Here is a 19,930-nt window from a genome sequence, read left to right on the forward strand (position 1 = left end):
ACCTGTGGTTCATTTGGTATTCCAACGTTTTTACAACCTAGTTTTGGTACAGTGCGGGGAATAGAGGGAGCGAGAGGGAGAGAGAGAGAGAGAGAGAGAGAGAGAGAGAGAGAGAGAGAGAGAGAGAGAGAGAGAGAGAGGGAGTGGGGGAGACTGGGAAGGGAGAACGAAGTGAATAAGCCGTTTGTTTGTCCCTCTGCTGTCCTGCCTGGCCTTGCCTGGTGCTTGGTGCCTGGCGTCCAGGGTCGTTTCCTTTCATAACCACCACTGCCATCCTAGCATTAGCATTTTCACCACTGTGGGGGCTGCAAGTGTGTGTGTCGCCTTGCTTACTGCTGGCCTTATTATGCAGGGACTGGGGAAGACAGAGAGAGGGGAGCAGGGCCGAGACATCGACCTGACATCGCTGAGATCCACCATGCCAGCCAGCGGCCCTCTGCAGGTTAGTGCACCGAGAGAGAGACCTACGTGAAACCTATGCTGTGAGAGAGAGAGAGAGCAAGAGAGAGAGAGAGAGAGAGAGAGAGAGAAGGGAGAGAGGCAGAGAGGAGTAACAGTGGCAGAAATAGAAAGACAGAAAGAGATATGGGTGAAAGAGATGGGGAAAAGATAGAGTCGAAAGAAAGAAAGAAAGAAAGAAAGTTGAGTTGGGAATGCTGAAGTTGGGATGTAGCTGCATCTCTCTCTCTCTCACATGTCAAATCTCTCCATCCCTGTTCCTCTCCCATCTCTTTCTCTTAGGTGTTTTTTCCCCCCTCTCCCTCTATCGCCCTTCCCGTCTCTCTTTCATCTCCCCTTTCTTTCTGTCCTGGTCTTTTTGTGTGTGTGAGTCGCTGCTCCTCTCTTAGCTTTGCCGCGGTGCTGTGGTATGTCCTGGCTATGTGTGAGCTGAGGATGTGAGGGCTGCTGTGCGGCCGTCTGGGTTAGAGTTTAGTGTCTGCACTCTATTCTGAGACCAAACTACGCTCAAAACATCCATCAAATATCAATTAGGGCCCGGCCGCGAAAGCTAATAAAGTCCTCTAATGCAGCTGAGGGTCAACAAAGCAGGTACTCGCTAATGCTGAGAAAAAGGGGTCAAGGTAGGCTTTCATTCTTAGGGCAGTGGCCCCTGGTTTGGTTAACTGATACATCATTTTTTAAAACACATTTTTGTAGATAGCCTTGTTGTATTCCTGCAGCATTTTCCTGTTTTATACAGATTTTGTTTTGTTTGTAAGTGAAATCAGATTTTTTTGTGGTTTGTCTTGTTGGTCTTATCGGCTTTTATCTATTATTGTTTTATTGTATGTTAAGCGGTTTTGCACTTTGTTACTTTGTTATTATTATTTATAGTAGTAGTATTAGTATTAATAGTGGTATTAACATGTGAAAATGTAAAAATGACCATAATATTGTCTGTCATTCACAAATACTGAGAATTATTTGCAAAGGTCTGTTTTGTTTGGGGTCTTACGACTTTTCTAACTCTAACTAAAAGGTTGGAAGTCTGAGCTCCACATGTCTCCCTGTAGGCCAGTTGGAAACCCCCCCCCCCCCCCCCCCGGCCTGACAGACACACACACACCATTTTTCGGCCTATCGTTCTCTGACTCTCTTTCACTTGTGTCATATAGGCATGCATAGACCCTACTTTCTCTCCACTGCTCCGTCTGTTCTCTCACTCCTTCTTTCTTGCTCTGCACCTCTCTCTCTGCCCCACCACCCAAACACCCACCCACTCAACACACACACACACTCACACACACACACACACACACACACGCAAGCACCTCCCTGGTGTCTGTTGCGATTCACCTCCTACATCAGAGTGAGGGCCAGCAGTGTTCCTGCCCCCCGACCAGCCCTGCTATCAGTTACTGGTATATTTAGCTACGCTGTATCCAATGAACAAAGTGCCATTACTTGAGACAGAGTGGAGAGAGAGAGAGAGAGAGAGAGAGAGAGAGAGAGAGAGAGAGAGTAGGTGTGGGTGGGTGTGTATGAATGAGTGAGAGAGACAGGTGTGGGAGAAAAGGTGTGGGTGAGTGGGTGTGTGTAGATAATGTTTCTATCATATTTCCTCCAGTGCTGCCCATACTTAAAACATAAACCAAATAGTATCTTGTTGTCTTTTCCAAGTTCTGTTGAGTATCGCTGCTGTTGGTTAAGAGCAATTATTGTGGATTTGACCCAACAGCAGTGATAATATATGCAGAAACACACATGACCTAACTGCACACCAACGATTAAAATCTGACATCGGTAATTTCACTTCCTTTCAGCAGGATGGCAGTTCTGTCACCTAATTAGTTCATGAATTATTGTAGTAGTGTAAAGCCAGGGCAGGAAACTAAACTGTTTTATCCACCTGTCACGGTGGCTGGTAGACTAGATATCAAAATACACCAGACACTTTTGGTATTTTGCCTGCCAACTAGACTTTTAGAGCAGGATAGTACCTCAAAAACACGATTGTTTACCTGCTAGAATGTACCAGTGCTGAATGCAGGTGCTGTTCATTCATTCAACTGAACTGAAATCGCTGGCTGGCATTCAGTTTACATTGGAATGGACACACACACACACACACACACACACACACACACACACACACACACACACACACACACAAGCACACACAGAGCACTGCCTAAAATTCCCCTATCATGTTATGATGAGTCTCACATACACTGAATATACAAAATATTAGTGCCGCTTCCTCTTTTCATGAATTACACTGATGAGGTGAATCCAAGTAAAAGCCATCTTATTGATTTCCCTTATTACTGTAAATCTCTACCGATCACAAAGGAGGAGATGTAGATAAAGAGAAGCAAATGAAGAGAAGGATTGTTAAGCTTTGAGACAATTGAGATGTGGATTGTTCAAAAGGGGCTGCAACTCAATATCAGGAGCATGTAACTAATATTTTATATATTCAGTGTATATGGCAGTGACAGTGTGAATAATATTATCTGCAATAAACTGTAAAACTGTTGATATCACATCCCTATGCTGACAGCACACACACACACACACACACACACACACACACACACAGACACATACACAACTGCTTCCTAATATATCATGATATAGGCCTACAGTGCATATCTGTAACATAGATGTGGATAATATCACACATTATGAATCTGTTGATACCATCTTGTGTTGATAGCTTACATAATTTCATAATTTTCATAATTTAAAGTGCTAAAAGTAATTAGCTACAATTAGCTGTTAGCTGAGCCAGAGGCATGGCGTCTATTTTGAAAAATTAGGTCTTAGCAACAGTTAGCAACAATTAGAGTGACTAACTTGGAGTGTAAATGATGATGAAGACCACCATGACCATGAGCAATAATTAGCAAAGTTAGCTGTTCAGAAAGCCAGACACCTAGCGCCCATGAGGAAAGAGCTGTGAGCCTAGCCACATTTAGCTTTTGACCACAATTAGCCATTAGCTATGGCAGCGGCCTTTAAAACCACGTAATGATGGTATCATCAAGCTCAGAATGTAAATGTTTATATTCACAGCTACCAACTGCTAGCCACAACTATTTGCTTGACCGTACGTTGATAGATGTAAGTAGAGAAATGTATGTGTGATAGCCAGAAAAGTGGTAATTCTATATGTGCATGTGTGTGGGTGTTAAAGTGTGTGTGTGTGTGTGTGTGTGTGTGTGTGTGTTCAGGAGATCTCTCTATCAGCACAATATAAACATTTCATATGCTTTAGCCAGCTCAGGCTCCCCCTAAGAAGTGCCATGGATCATGTGTGTCTCTCTGTACATATATATACACACACAGCATACATCCCACATATCTTTACCATCAGATTTAACAGCCTGATGGATGGACGGTTGCCAGTGGACTTTAGTTGTCCAGAGAGCCAGAGAAAGTGTGAAGAAGGATTACATGGACATCTTGCTTCAGTCTGCCAGCTGTACAGATGGGTGGGGTTTGCACTGAACTATATCATTGAACTATAATAATGTAATGTAAGTAACGTAAAGTTATTTCATCAATGTCCTGCCAGCTGCTTTGTGCCCTTGCTACAATTTATTGCAGTTATTTATGTTGCAGCTGCTGTAGATACATATGGTTCATTTGTGTTGTTGCATGGTAGCTTACTGCCTAGTGCTGCAGCCAGTCTTCCTTTACGCCTGTTAGCATTACAAAGCATTACACCTCTTGCCATTTTATAGTCTGCTGACAGCAGAGACAGCCAAACATGACAAATGATGTTAGAAAAAAAAAGAAGAAAGAAATCTTTATATTTGTTTGTAGCTATAAAAATGTGTACCCGTCTTATGAATGCATATCTTGTTGGCATATTTTTCCACTCCACTCTATATCTCTCTCTATATCTAGAAATTTTGAAAAAAAAGGTGACACCTGTTCTTACAAAACACCTTAAAATTCAAACCATCATATACAATTATAACGCTTTTTAAAGGATAGTGGGTTGTAGGTAGGTAACGCCACCATAGACTGGATCCTCTATGTTTTAGACAAATGTAAACAATGAATTTCAGGATGAGAACGAAATGTGGTGCAATGTCGGTCACTTGCTCTCAGCATAGTCCTCCATGTTTGAGCAGTTGAGAATGCAAAAGGGAGGTTTCCGGGCCAGAAAGTGAGTTTTGAAAGTCAGAAACTGTTATTCAGTTGATCAACAACCCTATCAAACCTCTGCAGATATGTTATGGCCATTCTGTGCTATGGGACTGTAATATCTTACTTAGTGCACCTTTAAATGTCCTTTGCTGCTTGGTAAATCACTTGGTGACAAACCTATTTTGTTAAAATAGGATTGAGAAACAAATTTGACATTCTGCAGCATATCCCTTTTTCTGCCTACGTGATATAAACTGTTGAGAGATGAAAACCTTCTATCTCCAAAAAGTCAAATTTTCAGGAGTTAAACTGCTGTTTGATACCCCTGGATTTCATTTTTAAAAGGGTTTCAAAGGCACTTACTCAACACATACACAAACATATACACATAATGGACCGTGTGTAGTTTCAAATCAAGTAAAAAACAAACAAACATGAAAATCACTGAAATTGGATTTATGAGGTTTTCACGCGGCAGCTGTGTGAAGCTGCCATGGTGAATCTATTTCCATGGTGTGAAGGCTTTACACCGCCAAGTCACTCTCTATGTATAGAGCACAGCAGCAGGGCGTGGGGTGCTGAAACACAGTTAGGAGGAATCACACAAGCTTCCAACCTTCCAAGCATGGCAGCAATATTTCAAAGAACAGAAGAAGAGCGTGGACACACTCTAAAAGTAGATGGCTCCTTAGTGGTTCTTTGTGGGCTAAATAGAGCTTTACAAGAAGGGAGAGAGTCTAATATACTAATCTTCTTAATGTCTAAATGTCTTTTTCTTGTGAAAAGCAGCCTCTAGGCTTCTTCCAATAATCAATATAGTGAAATGACCTGAAAAGGGACAATAAAAAAACTATCATGTGGTGTCAATATTCATCATTAGACATGTTTTGCTTGCAATAGTTTGTCACTTGCACCTCTAAAAGTTTCTACACTGCCATTCAACAATCATTAGGGTATTTGTCCCCCAGATACTGTATGAGTGTATAGTGCTGACTTCTTCATCTTCATCTTCTTTTACTAATTATGGAAAAGATGCACGATTGCATGTTCCCTACAAGACTTACTTATCAATACACATGATCTGATGTAACTTCCTTGTGCTATTTTTTGAGCGCATCTACATAGAAACCTGGCTTGGTTGTTGGAGGGAAAAGGGGTTATGAAGTGGGCTCCTCCCATCACATCCCTCCCATCCCGACACCTCCAGAGGGCTCAACAGTAAGTTCTGGCATCCCAGAACCGCCCCGCTCAACACCCGCTCTCACTTCACACAACTGTAATCATCTACACTAGGCTGCGTAGATCGCAACATTACTCATTCACTTCTAAACTCGCTATTGGTCTCGATAACAATAGGCTAATGGGACAGCTGCAGGCTGGCAGGCTGGCAGGCTGGCATGTTTAGACCTTTAGACTGTAGTCAAGATCACCTTAGTTGAGTCCAAGTGGATTCCAAGACCAGGTCCAGTCGTATGAGAGTGAAGACTGTAGAGTCAACATCCGATAGCGGCCAAGACCAAGACAAGTCCAAGTCAAAATAGGCATGCGACCAAGAAAAGTCCACAACGTCAGAAAGGTGGTCTTGAGACGGAGACCAGACTCAAGTGTTGCAGCCTTTTATTTTAGCACTCTATGCAGTGAGCGCTACAAGTTAGAAATATTTCATCTTTTAGCAAAAGGGAACGGTACCTTGAGTAGGTTTTCACGATTCAGTTATCAGCTGTAGCCAACAGCAGCACTTCCCACATGTACTTCTTCAGCACTGCGAGCTCTATCTGTACCCAGGACCTCAGTGGCTCCATACTGTTCCTAGTGGTTCTGTATAGAAACATGACGCTCATACCTTAGCGGCAGGGCGTGAAGCATGAAATGAGAATTAGCTGAAATGACAGGACCCCTCGAAGCATGACAGTTATATTTCAGAGGAGTGCAAAGTCTATTTCCATGCAGTGGAACTAGCCTGGACGGCCCATCGAGCAAATTTGGCAAATGCCAGAAGGGCAGGGCCACTTTTAGTCAAGTGTGGGCTGCCACTCACAGGGAACTGTGACTGTAAGTAGCATTAAGTGCTAGGCAAACATCATCATAATAATACAAATAATAGGTGTGTGTGTGTGGATAACCATTTTCATAGCAGTAGCTTGACTATATTGAGGTGGTTTTTTTTCCCCAAAAACTGTCTCATCCTTTGCATTTTTTATTATTTATTACTAGACTTGCGCTGACTCGTGACAGCCGACTCACAAATATTATACTGTTTGCACTGACTGTAATTTGCTTTGGATGATAACTTAAGTGGCTTAAGTGTAGGCCACTAAGGAATTATTCTTTTATCTATCTGATTTGGTGTCTGGGTGCTGTATGTCCCTCCATGACCACCGTCCCTCTCAACTCCTTCCCATTCTCTCACCTCCCAGAATACGTAGCTACCTCTATTTGACTCTTTGTATGTGTGTGTGTGTGTGTGTGTGTGTTTGTGTGTGTGTGTGTGTGTGTGTGTGTGTGCACGCATGAGTATGGGTGTGTGTGTGTGTGTGTGTGTATGTGACCCCTCCTTGGCCCCTACAGGGCAGATGCCACATTCTGAGTGCAGGTGTGAAGTACGAGAATGGGTGTGTGTGTGTGTGTGTGTGTGTGATTCTGGGAACTGTCATCCAGACACGACTGAGCTCCGGCCTCAGCTCTTAATGACTGTTGTTGTGTAATAGTTGTGTAATAAAAGATTAGCATTGTCTTATGCTGTATATCCAAACTACATGTGTTTATATATCCTGACCGCAAACTGAACTTTCTTCATGTCTCTCCATTTCTTACTTCTTTCTTTCCTCATACTGTTTCTCTCTCCTTTTCTTTTCCCCAGTTTAGTTTTCGAGTCTCTTGATCACTTTCTCTCCCTCCACCCTTTTCCTTCTCTCTCTCTCCCCCTCTCCCTCCTGTCTTTCCTCTCCAGGGGAGAGAATGTGTGTTTTCTTTTCATTTTTGGGGGGAAATGACAGCAGAGTACAATATGGATCTGGACAGCTTTACAGAATCAGAGTCCAATGTGTGTGTGTGTATGCGCATGTGTGTGTGTATGTGTGTGTGTCTGTGCATACTGAAACTACATACGCTTTATATTTGCTGTGTTTCCCTCCATGACAGTGGAATTGTGTGCATGTGAAAGAGATGGGAGGGGGAGACAGAGGGTGTGTGTGTGTGTGTGTGTGTGTGTGTGTGTGTGTGTGTGCACACACGCAACAGAGATGAGGGAGAGAGAAAGTGAGAGACAGTGAGAAGGGAGAATATGTATATTGGTGTGTGTGTGTGTGTGTGTGCGCATGCATGCATGTGAAAAAAGCCAAGAAGGGAATGAGTGTTACCAGACAAACCTTTAGATCTAAACAATACACACACACACACACACACACACACACCTACACACACACACATACACACACACACACACACACAGTCTCTGTGTCTCCTGCTCTGTCTCTTTCACACACCCACAATTACATTGTCATAGAGTGAAACACAGCAGATATAAAGTGTACGGATTATCACCACACACCCACACACACACACACACACACACACACACGCACACACACACACGCACACACACACACACACACACACACACTTCTCTTTAGTTACAGGACTTGAGACTCGAGTAGCTATTTTCTTGAATATGTTCAGTCTGTACTTTTACTTCCACTTGAGCCGTTTTTAAAATCTTTACTCCTATTACTGTTACTTTACTGTTATTTTCAGACAGTAAACCACTTTTATTCTGGACTCTACATCCTGTAATTGACGTCGGCATTGTTGGTCTCACTGAGCTGATCAGCATGACACATTAAATCGCTTGTGGCCAAGAGTGTTTAGTCAAACTGTTGTTCCTCATCCACTTGTTCCAGTCTTGTTTGTCTAGGAAGAACAGGAAACACCCTCTCTGCTGCTGAGGTTCCCCTGTTTGGACGCTATAACTCACTACACTGTAATCACACAAACACACACCTACACGCACATACACAACACACACACGCAATCACAGATGCACACAACTACACAGCAGACATATAAATCCAATGGAACTATATGTCAATCTTTTAAATCTTTTCATAGACTTTCCATGTGCCTCTGTACACACGCCCGTCTCGTAAAAGAACATACAGCTGTATTTATTGGTTTTTCTGAAAATACATAAAGATTTTCATGAATGTTTTTTCCTGAGAATTGTAAAATTCTATTGCTTATCAACAGTGCGTGTGTGTGTGTGTGTGTGTGTGTGTGTGTGTGTGTGTGTGCGACTACAGTTCATCCATGCATTTTTACATGTGTGCATAGGCATGAGTGGACCTACACTACTTGTGTGTGTAATGTGCGTGTGTGTGTGTGTGTGTGTGTGTGTGTGTGTGTGTGTGTGGGTGTGTGCAATAGTTAAGTTTAATTGCTGGTCGGTGGTTTGAGGTGTCACTGACTCTATTTGAAATTGTAACTCATAGAGGTCTACTGTACTCAGTGCTTTGCTTGGATCATAGCCAAACACACACACACACACACACACCAAGACAGTGAGAGAGAAAAAGAGGAAGACAGAAAAAAAGAGGGAGAGAAATGGGCGAGAGTCAGAGAGAGAAGGGAAACGAGAGGTCATTTGGAATAAGGAATGAATTAGCAAGCAAGAGATTTATACAGGAGAAGGAGAGAGAAAAAAGAAGAAGAGAAAGAAAGAGAGAGAGAGAGGAGAGGGAGAGAGGAGAGAGAAAGAGAGAGAGTGGCTTATTATCACTGAGACATAATAGGAATAGAAACCAACGCACACACACACACACACACGCACTCACAGAAGGGGTGACAGAAACTGACCTCTTGTGTTTGTTGATAAAATGTGTTGCTATGCTCCGGGCTGCTGGCCAGTGTGTGTGTGTGTGTGTGTCTGTGTGTGTGTGTGTGTGTGTGTGTGTAAGTACTTCACTTATTCCATAGTGGGGTGATCCAAAAGTATATAGAGACTCCCCCATCCCCCCCACCCCTCTGTCTCTGTTTTCCTTCCCTCAAGCACGAGCATTAGGTCATCAGTTAAGATAAAGTGTGTGTGTGGGAGAGAGCACACACACTTGTGCATGTGTGCCAATGCCTGTACGTGTGTGTTTGTGTGTGTGTCCAATTGAAGTACAGTATATGTTTGCATGCATGTGAATAGCTGTCCGAGTTTGTATGTGTGTGTGTGTGTGTGTGTGGATGTACATGGTCATGTGTGTGCCGAGTTCCCACGGCTCAAATGTATTGAGATGAATTGATTAGATGTGGTTATCCACTGTAGTATTGCAACATCCATTTTTATAGCAAGTCTGATTTACTACCAATATGTTCTCATGACAAAATATTCACAGAAATGGTATAAAGGTATTCGTTTTAGCTTATGCATGCATAAATATAGTATATAGAATAAGTTCACCACAGTTACATTGTATTTCATGCAATGGAATGATGCACCGGTAAGATTCTCTGATTACATATGAATGAACTTCAACTCATTTAGTGTAATCAAGGCCTAAGTATATGTGTGTGTGTGTGTGTTTCTATTAGTATGTTCAAGTATGTGTACACTGAATGTATAAAATATTAGGGCCACTTAAGTTTTTCATGAAGTACACTGATGAGGTGAATCCAGGTAAAAGCTATTATCCCTTATTGATTCCCCTTATTAAATATACCAAATATACCAATCACAAAGGAGGAGATGTAGATAAAGAGAAGCAGACGAGCTACAGAAGGATTTTTAAGCTTTGAGACAGTTGAGATGTGGATTGTGCAAAAGGGGCTGCAACTCAATATCAGGAAGATGTAAATAATATTTTGTATATTCAGTGTATGTGTGTGTGCTTATATCTGTGTTCACATTGCTGTGTCCAGCCTTAAGGACATCAGCTGTTGGTGTATCCCTGCTCAAATCAAATCACATCAAATTCATTTGTGCTTTTTGCATGGCAAGTTTGTCACAAAGAGCTTTTCAGAAAACAAAAAACAAAAAGGCACAGCAGCAATTCAATCAAAAACAAGGGAGAAACAAACAAATCACCATTATTAGATATGAGGTCATGCGTGTGTTTGTATGTGCATGTGTGTGTTTGAGGGGAAAAGGAGAGACAAGGGATGGAGAGAGAGACAGGGAGGGCTGGTTCAGTCCTGGCTCATCCAGTCTCCATAGCTGATGTCCCTCGGTGCCTGCGGAGGTCATGGGACTATTGTTGACTGCAGCACAATGAGATCTCACTCACTCTAAAACAAAGGGACCCTGTTATCAACAGACCCCTATGTAAAACTATGAGTAAGACTGAAGTGATCTACCAAGACTTAATGGAATGTATATGTCTATTTATCAGTAGTATTCCTCATTTTCGATTCAACTGTTGTAATTACATATTCTGTGATGTTACTGCTGAAAACAAAATAATGAGATCACATCGACACTCATTGATATTTCTGTATGCAATTAAAGTGAATACATCACCCGCATATTCCTAAACACATCTTGCAGACACTCTGGTGTCACTGGGGAAATGCGTGGTGTTCTATCTTGCTGTCAAATTGTTCAATCTAATTCTCCCACATTTTTTCAATTGTGAAAGGCAGAAAAGCCAGAGAAAACATCATTTCTGTTGATGTGATTGCAATAGAGAGAAAATTAACAGCTTATTTTCTGACGGTTATGAAGTTGTGCGTATAAACATCTCGGATGGAATTACTAATAATGAGTATCTCCAATTTTTGTTTAGCTTTCATTTGATGTATGCATTTTGGTTACATAATGTATAACCAAAAGAAAGAAAATTCTGAAATGACAAACTAAATACTACAACTTTGACTATGACAAAATTAACAAGTTTACATGCACTCCAATATCCCACCCAACACAATACAGGCTCTTTTGCATCTATACATTATTTTAACTATTTTAAGTGTATAGCCATAACATAAGATGGCACTTTATTGATCCCCTTGGGGATTTTCAGGAACATCAATAACAATATACTGTATATTTGTGTGCCAAAAGGACTTTTGCTCCGAGATATTTCTGATGAGTTAACAAAGATGGTAAAAACGTAAATTACCATGTCCCCTAACATCTCAAGTATTCAAACATGATTTAATTCTGACTATGTATATATAGGACAATATGTATGGCTTTGTTCCCTTTGCACTGTTTGTGAGGTATTGTTGTCCCTGTACCATGTATGTCAGTCTGTACTGTGTTACTATGTAAGTGTCAACAAGACCAGTTCCTGTTTATTATTTTGTAATCTTTCTGATTGTGCAGATATATAGCCTAATATGTGTAACAGTGATCTCAGAAACAGATTAAGGCGTTTTTTCCGATGTTTAAGGCTGCTTACAGTGAGTGGAGACCTAAAGGAAAACTGTGTTAAATTGTAGTTGATAAAGTTAAAAGATATACAGTGGGTAGTTTGGTCAGACTTATGGTGGCAGTGTAAGTTGTTTTTGTTTTTTTCACTTTTATCCAAAGTGCCTTATAGAATATATATGTGCAGACATTTTTAGGATGGTTGGCCTCAGTGGGAATTTAACCCCTAATCCTTGCTGTGTTGGTGCCATACTCTTCCCACTTAGCTACATACAATAGAACCACATATTCACCCATTTCCCCCACAATTCTCAGTTAAGAAGTAAACCCATGCAAAAACAACTGTACAGTATGATGCCTTCCTCTCTCTCTGCTCCTCAAGTGGCTCTGCCTGTGTTCAGGTTTACATCAGCAGAAGGATCTTAACTCTCCTGATTGACGGCCTCAGCTCAAACTTTTACGACCTCTCTCTCTCTCTCTCTCTCTATAGATCTCTCCCATGTCTCTGTGTTGTAGTCTGCACAGCAGAAAACATATCAATCAGCTTTAAAAACTCTCTTAGGAGCTTGCCAGGCGGTGTTACTTCAGTCTTCAGTAATGTGTCATCTGGGTCATGCGTCAGATTCAATTGTTTCGCCATAATAGTATACCAAGCCTCTGTTTTGAAGTGTTTTGTTAATACACTGAGTAATAGTTGTGGATGATGATGTGTCCTTTGCAATAAATTTAGATTGGATAAAGCTTTAATTATCCCCATGGGAGCTGACCCAATTTCTCCATTGAACTTCATTTTTTGGAGAGAAACCAAGTAATAGAATAGAACCCATAAGTAATCCAAAAGTAATTGTGATCATATTTTGTTATATTCCTCTTTGTTAATGAGGTAATTTATAATTTTTAATAGAATACATTTTGAAACAATTCCATAAATTATATGAGTGAAAAGTTTCACAGCATTTCAGCCTCAGTTCTCTGCCTGCATTAGTCTTATCAGTGCAAACACATGCATTACATTTAGGAGCCTCTGAGGACCTAAATGAACAACCCAACTGAGGTTTACTGATCTATTGTGTTGATATTTGTGGTCGTATGTGTGTGTGTGTGTGAGTGTGTGTGTGTGTGTGTGTGTATGAGAGAGAGAGTGTGTTTCTCATTCAGGAATATCCATCCACCCTTTGACCTCTTCACTGAAAATAAACAGCCATTACTCTCCTTAGACAAACACAGTCATTCACTTCTTCTCAGGGCCGCACACACACACACATACACACACAGCACACATGCACACACACACACACAACACACACACACACATACACACACCAAGTTGTATGTTAAACCAAGCGTGTCACCATGTTTTTGGTTAAAGACCCAGGAGCCCCATAGTAAATTGTAGCTACTCTGTGTGTACGTGTGTGTGCGTGTGTGTGTGTGTGTGTGTGTGTGCGTGTGTGTCCTATAAACCCTAGAATCTCATTTCAAATACTATATACAGTTCAGCGTTTGTGGTTTGGGAGTGAATTTACATCTGTAACATTTTAGTGATTTAGCTGTTCTAGTCTTAGTTCAGAGTCCTAGTCCCTGACAAATTTTCTGCAAGTTATTTAATAGAAAAAACATAAAATAATAAGAGCTAATGGGAGCAATTTTTATGAGAGTGAATTAGAGCAATTAGAGGACCGGCATGTGGAAGAGGGAACATGATATATATCAGAGATGTGAGAGAGCAAGAGCAAGAGCAAGAAAAAATGTGAGGGAGAAGACAGTAATTGTGACTAAAGAATATATATCAGCTATGCTAATTTCTACCACTAAGCATATAGTTGCCATATGATAGTTAATGCTTTGTAAACTGCTGGGCAATACTGTTGAGGGTTTTTTTTTGACAGCCATGCTAATAAAGAATCTTTCAACTGAATATAAATTAATTCAGTTGATTTGAATGTAAATGATAGAGATAGATGCATCTATGTGAAAGTAAAAAGAGGACAATGTCTTCTGGATAGTGCATAATGAGACGTGTGGCTCAGAGGAAAATTGGATAATTACTATAAACATGTTAATTTCCAACAGTGATGATATATCATGCAGCAGTTAGTTTAGGAAGTTTGGTGAAAGACACGTTACATCCATTGTTACATTGTTACATCCATTACATCCATTGTTTTCTCTTGTTTTTTTTCTTCTTGTTTATATTCTTCTGTACCTTTGAAGAAAACTTTTCAGTCAGGATACATGTATCAGTAGCAGTTGTATAAAAGCCATAGAGGTTCTTTACTGTGATCATATACCTCAGCTGCGCTTTGTACATCTTGCATCACCACCGAACCCATAATCACGTTAAAAAACGTCCTCTCAGTTTTTATTGCTATGGTGAATCAACATCCCTGCCTGTGTACATAGTTACTGAATGGGAATACTTTAAAAGGACTGTTGTATTTTATATGTGTGTAATAGGCAGTTTGTTTGCTGTAGTGAAGTCACAGGAACTCACATATGGAAGATAAGCATGACTGTGTGTGTGTGTGTGTGTGTGTGTGTGTCCTTTTCTGAGTATATGTTTTGAGCCAATGAGCAATGTTGACATAATTGCATCAGTGGGACATGGCATGGGTATGTTGGAAATGGAGAAAATGTGTGTGTGTGTGTGTGCATGTTTGCTGATTCATATGTACATATATGTGCACATAAGAGGGCACTGGATTTCACACACACCACACACACACACACACACACACACAGTCATACTTACCTCCCCCACGTTAGTTCATATGTGTACTTACTCATTTAACATACCTGTGTTACCGATGCCAAACACGCTCCGCCTGATGCTTCATCAGACAAATATGAAATATATGAAAGACATGTGCTTACATGTCCAACAATCCATCAGTCATTTCCTCATCGCCTCACTTGGTCAAATCAATTATGGCTTCCATTCCTTTTTCTCACACACATATGTTTAACTTGTGGTTGGCGAGAGAGAGAGAGAGAGAGAGAGAGAGAGAGAGAGAGAGAGAGAAAGACACACACACACACACAACAAAAGCACATAGTGTATATTTAGAGAGAGAGAACTAGACTGTGACCTCGCTGCATGGTTGGCCGTGTCTGACTGGTCTAACAGGCGTTGGGCTGTAGGTGACTATGGGCTTCTGGCTTCAGTAGATTTCCTCCAGTCATCACCGCTCACAACCAGAATATACAACCTGCTGTCAGCGGTGGGAATCAGACTAGCAACCTTTAGGCCTTTAGGCAGCTTTTCAGAGGTCAGGCTCAGCTACAGGCCTTTAAAATAATCCTAAAACAAAGAAAGATCAGTCAGTTGTTGATAAGACATGGAGGTGAAATTTGAAACACTCAATATTTTGCATGTTTTGTTTCTTTGACAGAGTAAACTATATTAGTTTTTTCAGCCCACGGCCTTTTCTCTGTCTTTCTCTGTCTGTCTCTCTCTATATATATCTGCCTGTGTGTGTGTGTGTGTGTGTCTCCCTCTCTCCCTGTAATGCTGTATATGTCTTCAGTTCGGGGTCCAGCCTCCAGGCAAAATGCAGCAATCGCGGAACATGGGAAACGGGAATGCACACAAATACACACACACACACAGGGGAAGGAAGTGTGTGTGTGTTGTGGATGGTGAGGAAGGCTGAGCCATAAAAGACAGGAAACTGCTAGGAGCAATGTCCTGTGATGTCACACATAGTGGAGGCCTGAAACCTTGTAAGCCTGAGGGGGATTTTTTTACTCGTCTTGTCTGAGGAAAAAAAACATTTGAGGAAGAGAGAATGACAGACAGAGAGAAAATGTTTGAAGTGTCACTCTTCCATTTAAGACGCTTTCCATCTTTTTCATTACACCACACCTCAGCCCCTAGGGCGCAACCCCATAACACACACACACATTTATATATATGTGCACACACACACACACACACACACACACTGCACTTGTCTGCCACTCCCAGTTCTACCAACCACTGTCCTGACTCTCTTCTGGTTTGTGTTGGATACAGACGCTCCAGTGTGTGTGTGTTTATATCAAGATCCAAATGTGGCAATCTGGCCAATAAACTGTAATGACGCCAAAACCACAACCACTGTTAGAACTGGTTTTGTTGTCTCAATGGTTTTTACTGTAAGGATTAGATGACTCAGTGGATTATAATTGACAGGTTGGGCCATTATTTTTGAATAATGATTTTTGTTCTCATGCCGTACACATCACACACACACACACACACACACACACCAATATTACAACCATAATACTGTGTGTTATTGGATATCTTATTAGTCATAACTTGGTTACTGCTTTCATAACTCTTAACACACACACACAGAGTTTGGATGGTGATTTTTGCATGTCTCACAGGAATTTGAATGTCAGGTGCAGTGTGGTATTTTAGTTGAATGAATTACTTTTCCTGTTGGATGAAACAATGTTTGCTTCTCAGTGGAATTTAATTTTTTTTATGTTGTCGTACAAAAACCACGTGAGGAATGAAGCAAAGAATGTTTATTTTCTCAGCTGGAGAGGGAAGTAGGGAGAGAGAGTGACAGAGGAAAAGATTGTGAGGCGTAGGCCCATCAGAAAAAAATCCAAATACGAGAACGTTTAAAAGTTCTTTCAGTGTTGCAGGTCTATGATTGTATTAAATTCATTCAATTAAAAAAAAAAAAGAGAGCGAAAAATGGCTCTACAATCAACAATCAGTTTGTTGTATATCTAATACATATAAAAAGGTTTTTGACTGAAAAGCCTTTCTCTATAAGAACACATTGTTCCCTCCCATCACCTCCATCTCTCATCTCTCCCCTTCCCTCTTCTTTCAGTTCTCCTTCTTCCCCCCTCCAGTCTCCCTGCTCCTGTTCACCCCCCCCCCCCCCCCTCTTTCTCTCTCCTTCTGTCTCTCTCTCTCACCTCCTACACACTGTTGTTAGTTCTAAACCTAGAAATTACAAAGTGGGCCCTCCCAGACGCCTGCATGTCTGTCGTATCAATCGTGCATGTGTGTGTGTGTGTGTGTGTGTGTGTGTGTGTGTGCGCGCGTAAGCAAATGCATGTGTTTACACAGGAAAGTCATGTGAGAGTTGAGAGGGCAACACAGGACATAATATTACAGAAGTGAGATACAATAAGTGTCTGTGTGTTAGAAAGATGTGAAACACTTTCTTAACTAAAATAAGTTTGTTCTCGATTGAAGACATTCATGTAATATATTTTGAGATTATTATCTGAAAATATGAGTGAGATTTAGTGAGTCAGTCAGTCAACCAAAGCTTAGAACTCATAAACATCCCATCACATTTCCTCTAGCCACCTTCTGTATTTGCATGTTAGCATTTACGTAACAGTCAAATTGCACAACAAGAATAGAACAAGACAAAACACATGCTTCTTTGACATTTTTAACCATCATGTACATTTGCATGTTAATGTCTTTGTCCTCACGGTGGAATGCAGCGCTGCAGCATTGCTGTGAAGATTAATGGCAGGTTTTAGGGTCACATGATGTAAAGGCTGTTTCAAAGAATATCATTAGCATTGGTTTCAATGACAAGTTTTAGTGTCACATGGTCTGAACAATGTTTCAGAGACATTTTCACCCTGCAATGAACCATTTCCTACTGAAAATAACCCTGACCTCTGACCTCGCTGTGGACGGGGGCAAGCAAAAAGATGAATTCCTCCTTTGGGGATCAATAGAGCATCACATTATCAGGTCTCACCTATCACTGCAACATGATTGGCATAATAGTATATAATAGACTAGGCTATATGTATACAATAACGTTCATTACCTTTGCCCACAAAGTTGAAAGGAGGTTATGTTTTCACCTCTGTCTATTTGTCTGTTTGTTAGCAAGATTATCTCAAAAAGTTGCAATTTGACTGAAATTTGGTGGACTGACAGCCCTTAAGCCAAGGATCAGTTGATTTTGGCGGTGATCATTAGAATTTTTTTTTATTTTTTTAGTCCTAACTATTATGCTGCATTCATGTGCTGGTGGGAAAGTCCAATATCCGGGAGTTCCAAGTCGGCTGCTAAACAGTATTGGAGTCACATGGTATTTTGTCAGAAAATCAAACCTGGAATACAAATGGTAAACAAACATAAACTGTTAGGCTTCAGCTTTGCAAGTCGGAGAATTGTTCAGCATTGGTTGAGGTTTGTGCTCTGAGTGCCTTCTAGTTAATGAAGGAGTGCTCACTAGCAGGTACTATAGCAACTAATTCTTCATCTTCCTCTCCATCCCCTCTTCATGACTGTGTCATGACTGGAGTGCACTTCTATGACTTCCAAAAATACCACAAAGAAACACAAGGAATTTGAGTTATTTCTGCCGTCTCTGTCCTCACAAAGAATCTTTAACGTCAGTCAGTCCACTTTCCAAACACACCTTCTCTGTCATAAAAGCTTCAAACAAACACTCAACAATGTGTCGTATATTTTACAAGAGCACAAATCATGCTGGAGGGGACTGAGCTTGTTTTCTGTGCTGTTGTGTATGTATGTGTGTGTTTCCTGTAGTAAGTGCAGGGCGTAAGATCGGCTCTGTGTGTGTGTGTGTGTGTGTGTGTGTGTGTGTGTGTGTGTGTGTGTCCGTGTGCGTGTGCGTGTGTGTGTGCATGCGTGTGCATGTGCATGTGTTAGGCATGTGGTAGTTAGAGGTGAAGGTGAAGGTCAGGGATTAGGGAATGACTGAAATTCAATGGAATGCCTTCACAAGTATAGCAATAGAAATGTGTGTGTGTGTTTGTGTGTGTGTAGGTGTGTAGGTGTGTAGTTGGGTGGGTGTATTTGTGTGTGTGTAGCTACCAGACCTGACCTGTGTGGAAATCAGGGTGTCAAAGCCAGAGATGATGTTTGAACTAAGTGACCTTTGGGCTCAAAGGTCTGTGTGTGTGTGTGTGTGTGTGTGTGTGTGTGTGTGTGTGTGTGTGTGTGTGTGTGTTCTAAATGTATTTTGAAACAGAGTGTGTGGGCTTCAGTGGAGTGCAGCACTTTACTGGACACTTGTGGATGTATTTTGCATGCTTGCATCTTAAAACCTGCTCAAGCTTGATTTATTTCATGCATAATTTCATTTGCAAAACGTACATGCAAGGCTTACATGCAAGTCTGCGAACTGGAATTAGATGCAGAACCTTTTATTACAAGACTGCGATACTTATGCGCAATAAATGCACATACAAAACAGCTGCTGCAGTTTTACAAACTGAAATTACTGCTATTGATCTTTTGATTGCAAGAGCATGAAATTTACGCACAACCACAGCACCTGAAAGTATACCTGTAGTATAAAGCAAAGCTCACAAATTAAAGTTTTTAGTATAGATCTTCTGTCATTAAATTAGCCCCATAGGAGGCATCCTTGATACTCGTTTCAAGTTGTCCTGAACTATACATTCAAAAGTTTTAGAATAATTTATTCAGCAGTGAGGCAGCTGTGCCTGTGTGTACTTGTCATGCTACACATCTGAAGTCACTACTTCAGTAGTTTAGTAAGTATGTTCTGTTTATGTGTGTGTTTGCATAGTTGCCATGACAGCATGGATAATTTAGTGTGTTTAGGAACACATTGATAATGAACACGCTACTGGCATGTTATACACACCCATACAGACACACACACACACACACACACACACACACACATAGACACATACACACACAGACCATAAATCCTGGTCTAAAGAAATCATTGAGTTATAGATTTGATTACAGAGTGGTAAGTCAGGCATGGTGAAACTGAGAGGTATCTCACAGGTCAGACACACACACTCACACACACACACACACACACACACACACACACACGCGCGAACACACATCTGGCACACATTTCTTTGAGAGGTATTTGGCATTCCAGATGATGCTGTAACAGTCAGCAGCATACGTCAACTTCTTATGCAATAGACTCTTACAGCATGCGGGGCTGACATCAGGGAAAACCAGGTGGCCTCTACACA

The 19,930-nt window shown here is 41.1% G+C and overlaps 1 protein-coding gene across 1 annotated transcript in view; it reads left to right on the forward strand.

Annotated features, from left to right (window-relative positions):
• Positions 1-361: 361 nt before the first annotated feature.
• LOC139920278 (ninjurin-2-like) overlaps positions 362-19,930 on the forward strand; it is a 34,589-nt gene continuing 15,020 nt past the window's right edge. The window contains exon 1 of the mRNA XM_071910258.2: positions 362-442. Within this exon, the coding sequence (XP_071766359.1) occupies positions 419-442 (24 nt within the window). The 5' untranslated portion in view covers positions 362-418. The remainder of the gene's footprint in view (positions 443-19,930) is intronic.

Source organism: Centroberyx gerrardi, chromosome 24, assembly GCF_048128805.1.
Source record: "Centroberyx gerrardi isolate f3 chromosome 24, fCenGer3.hap1.cur.20231027, whole genome shotgun sequence".
Classification (NCBI taxonomy): Eukaryota; Metazoa; Chordata; class Actinopteri; order Beryciformes; family Berycidae; genus Centroberyx; species Centroberyx gerrardi.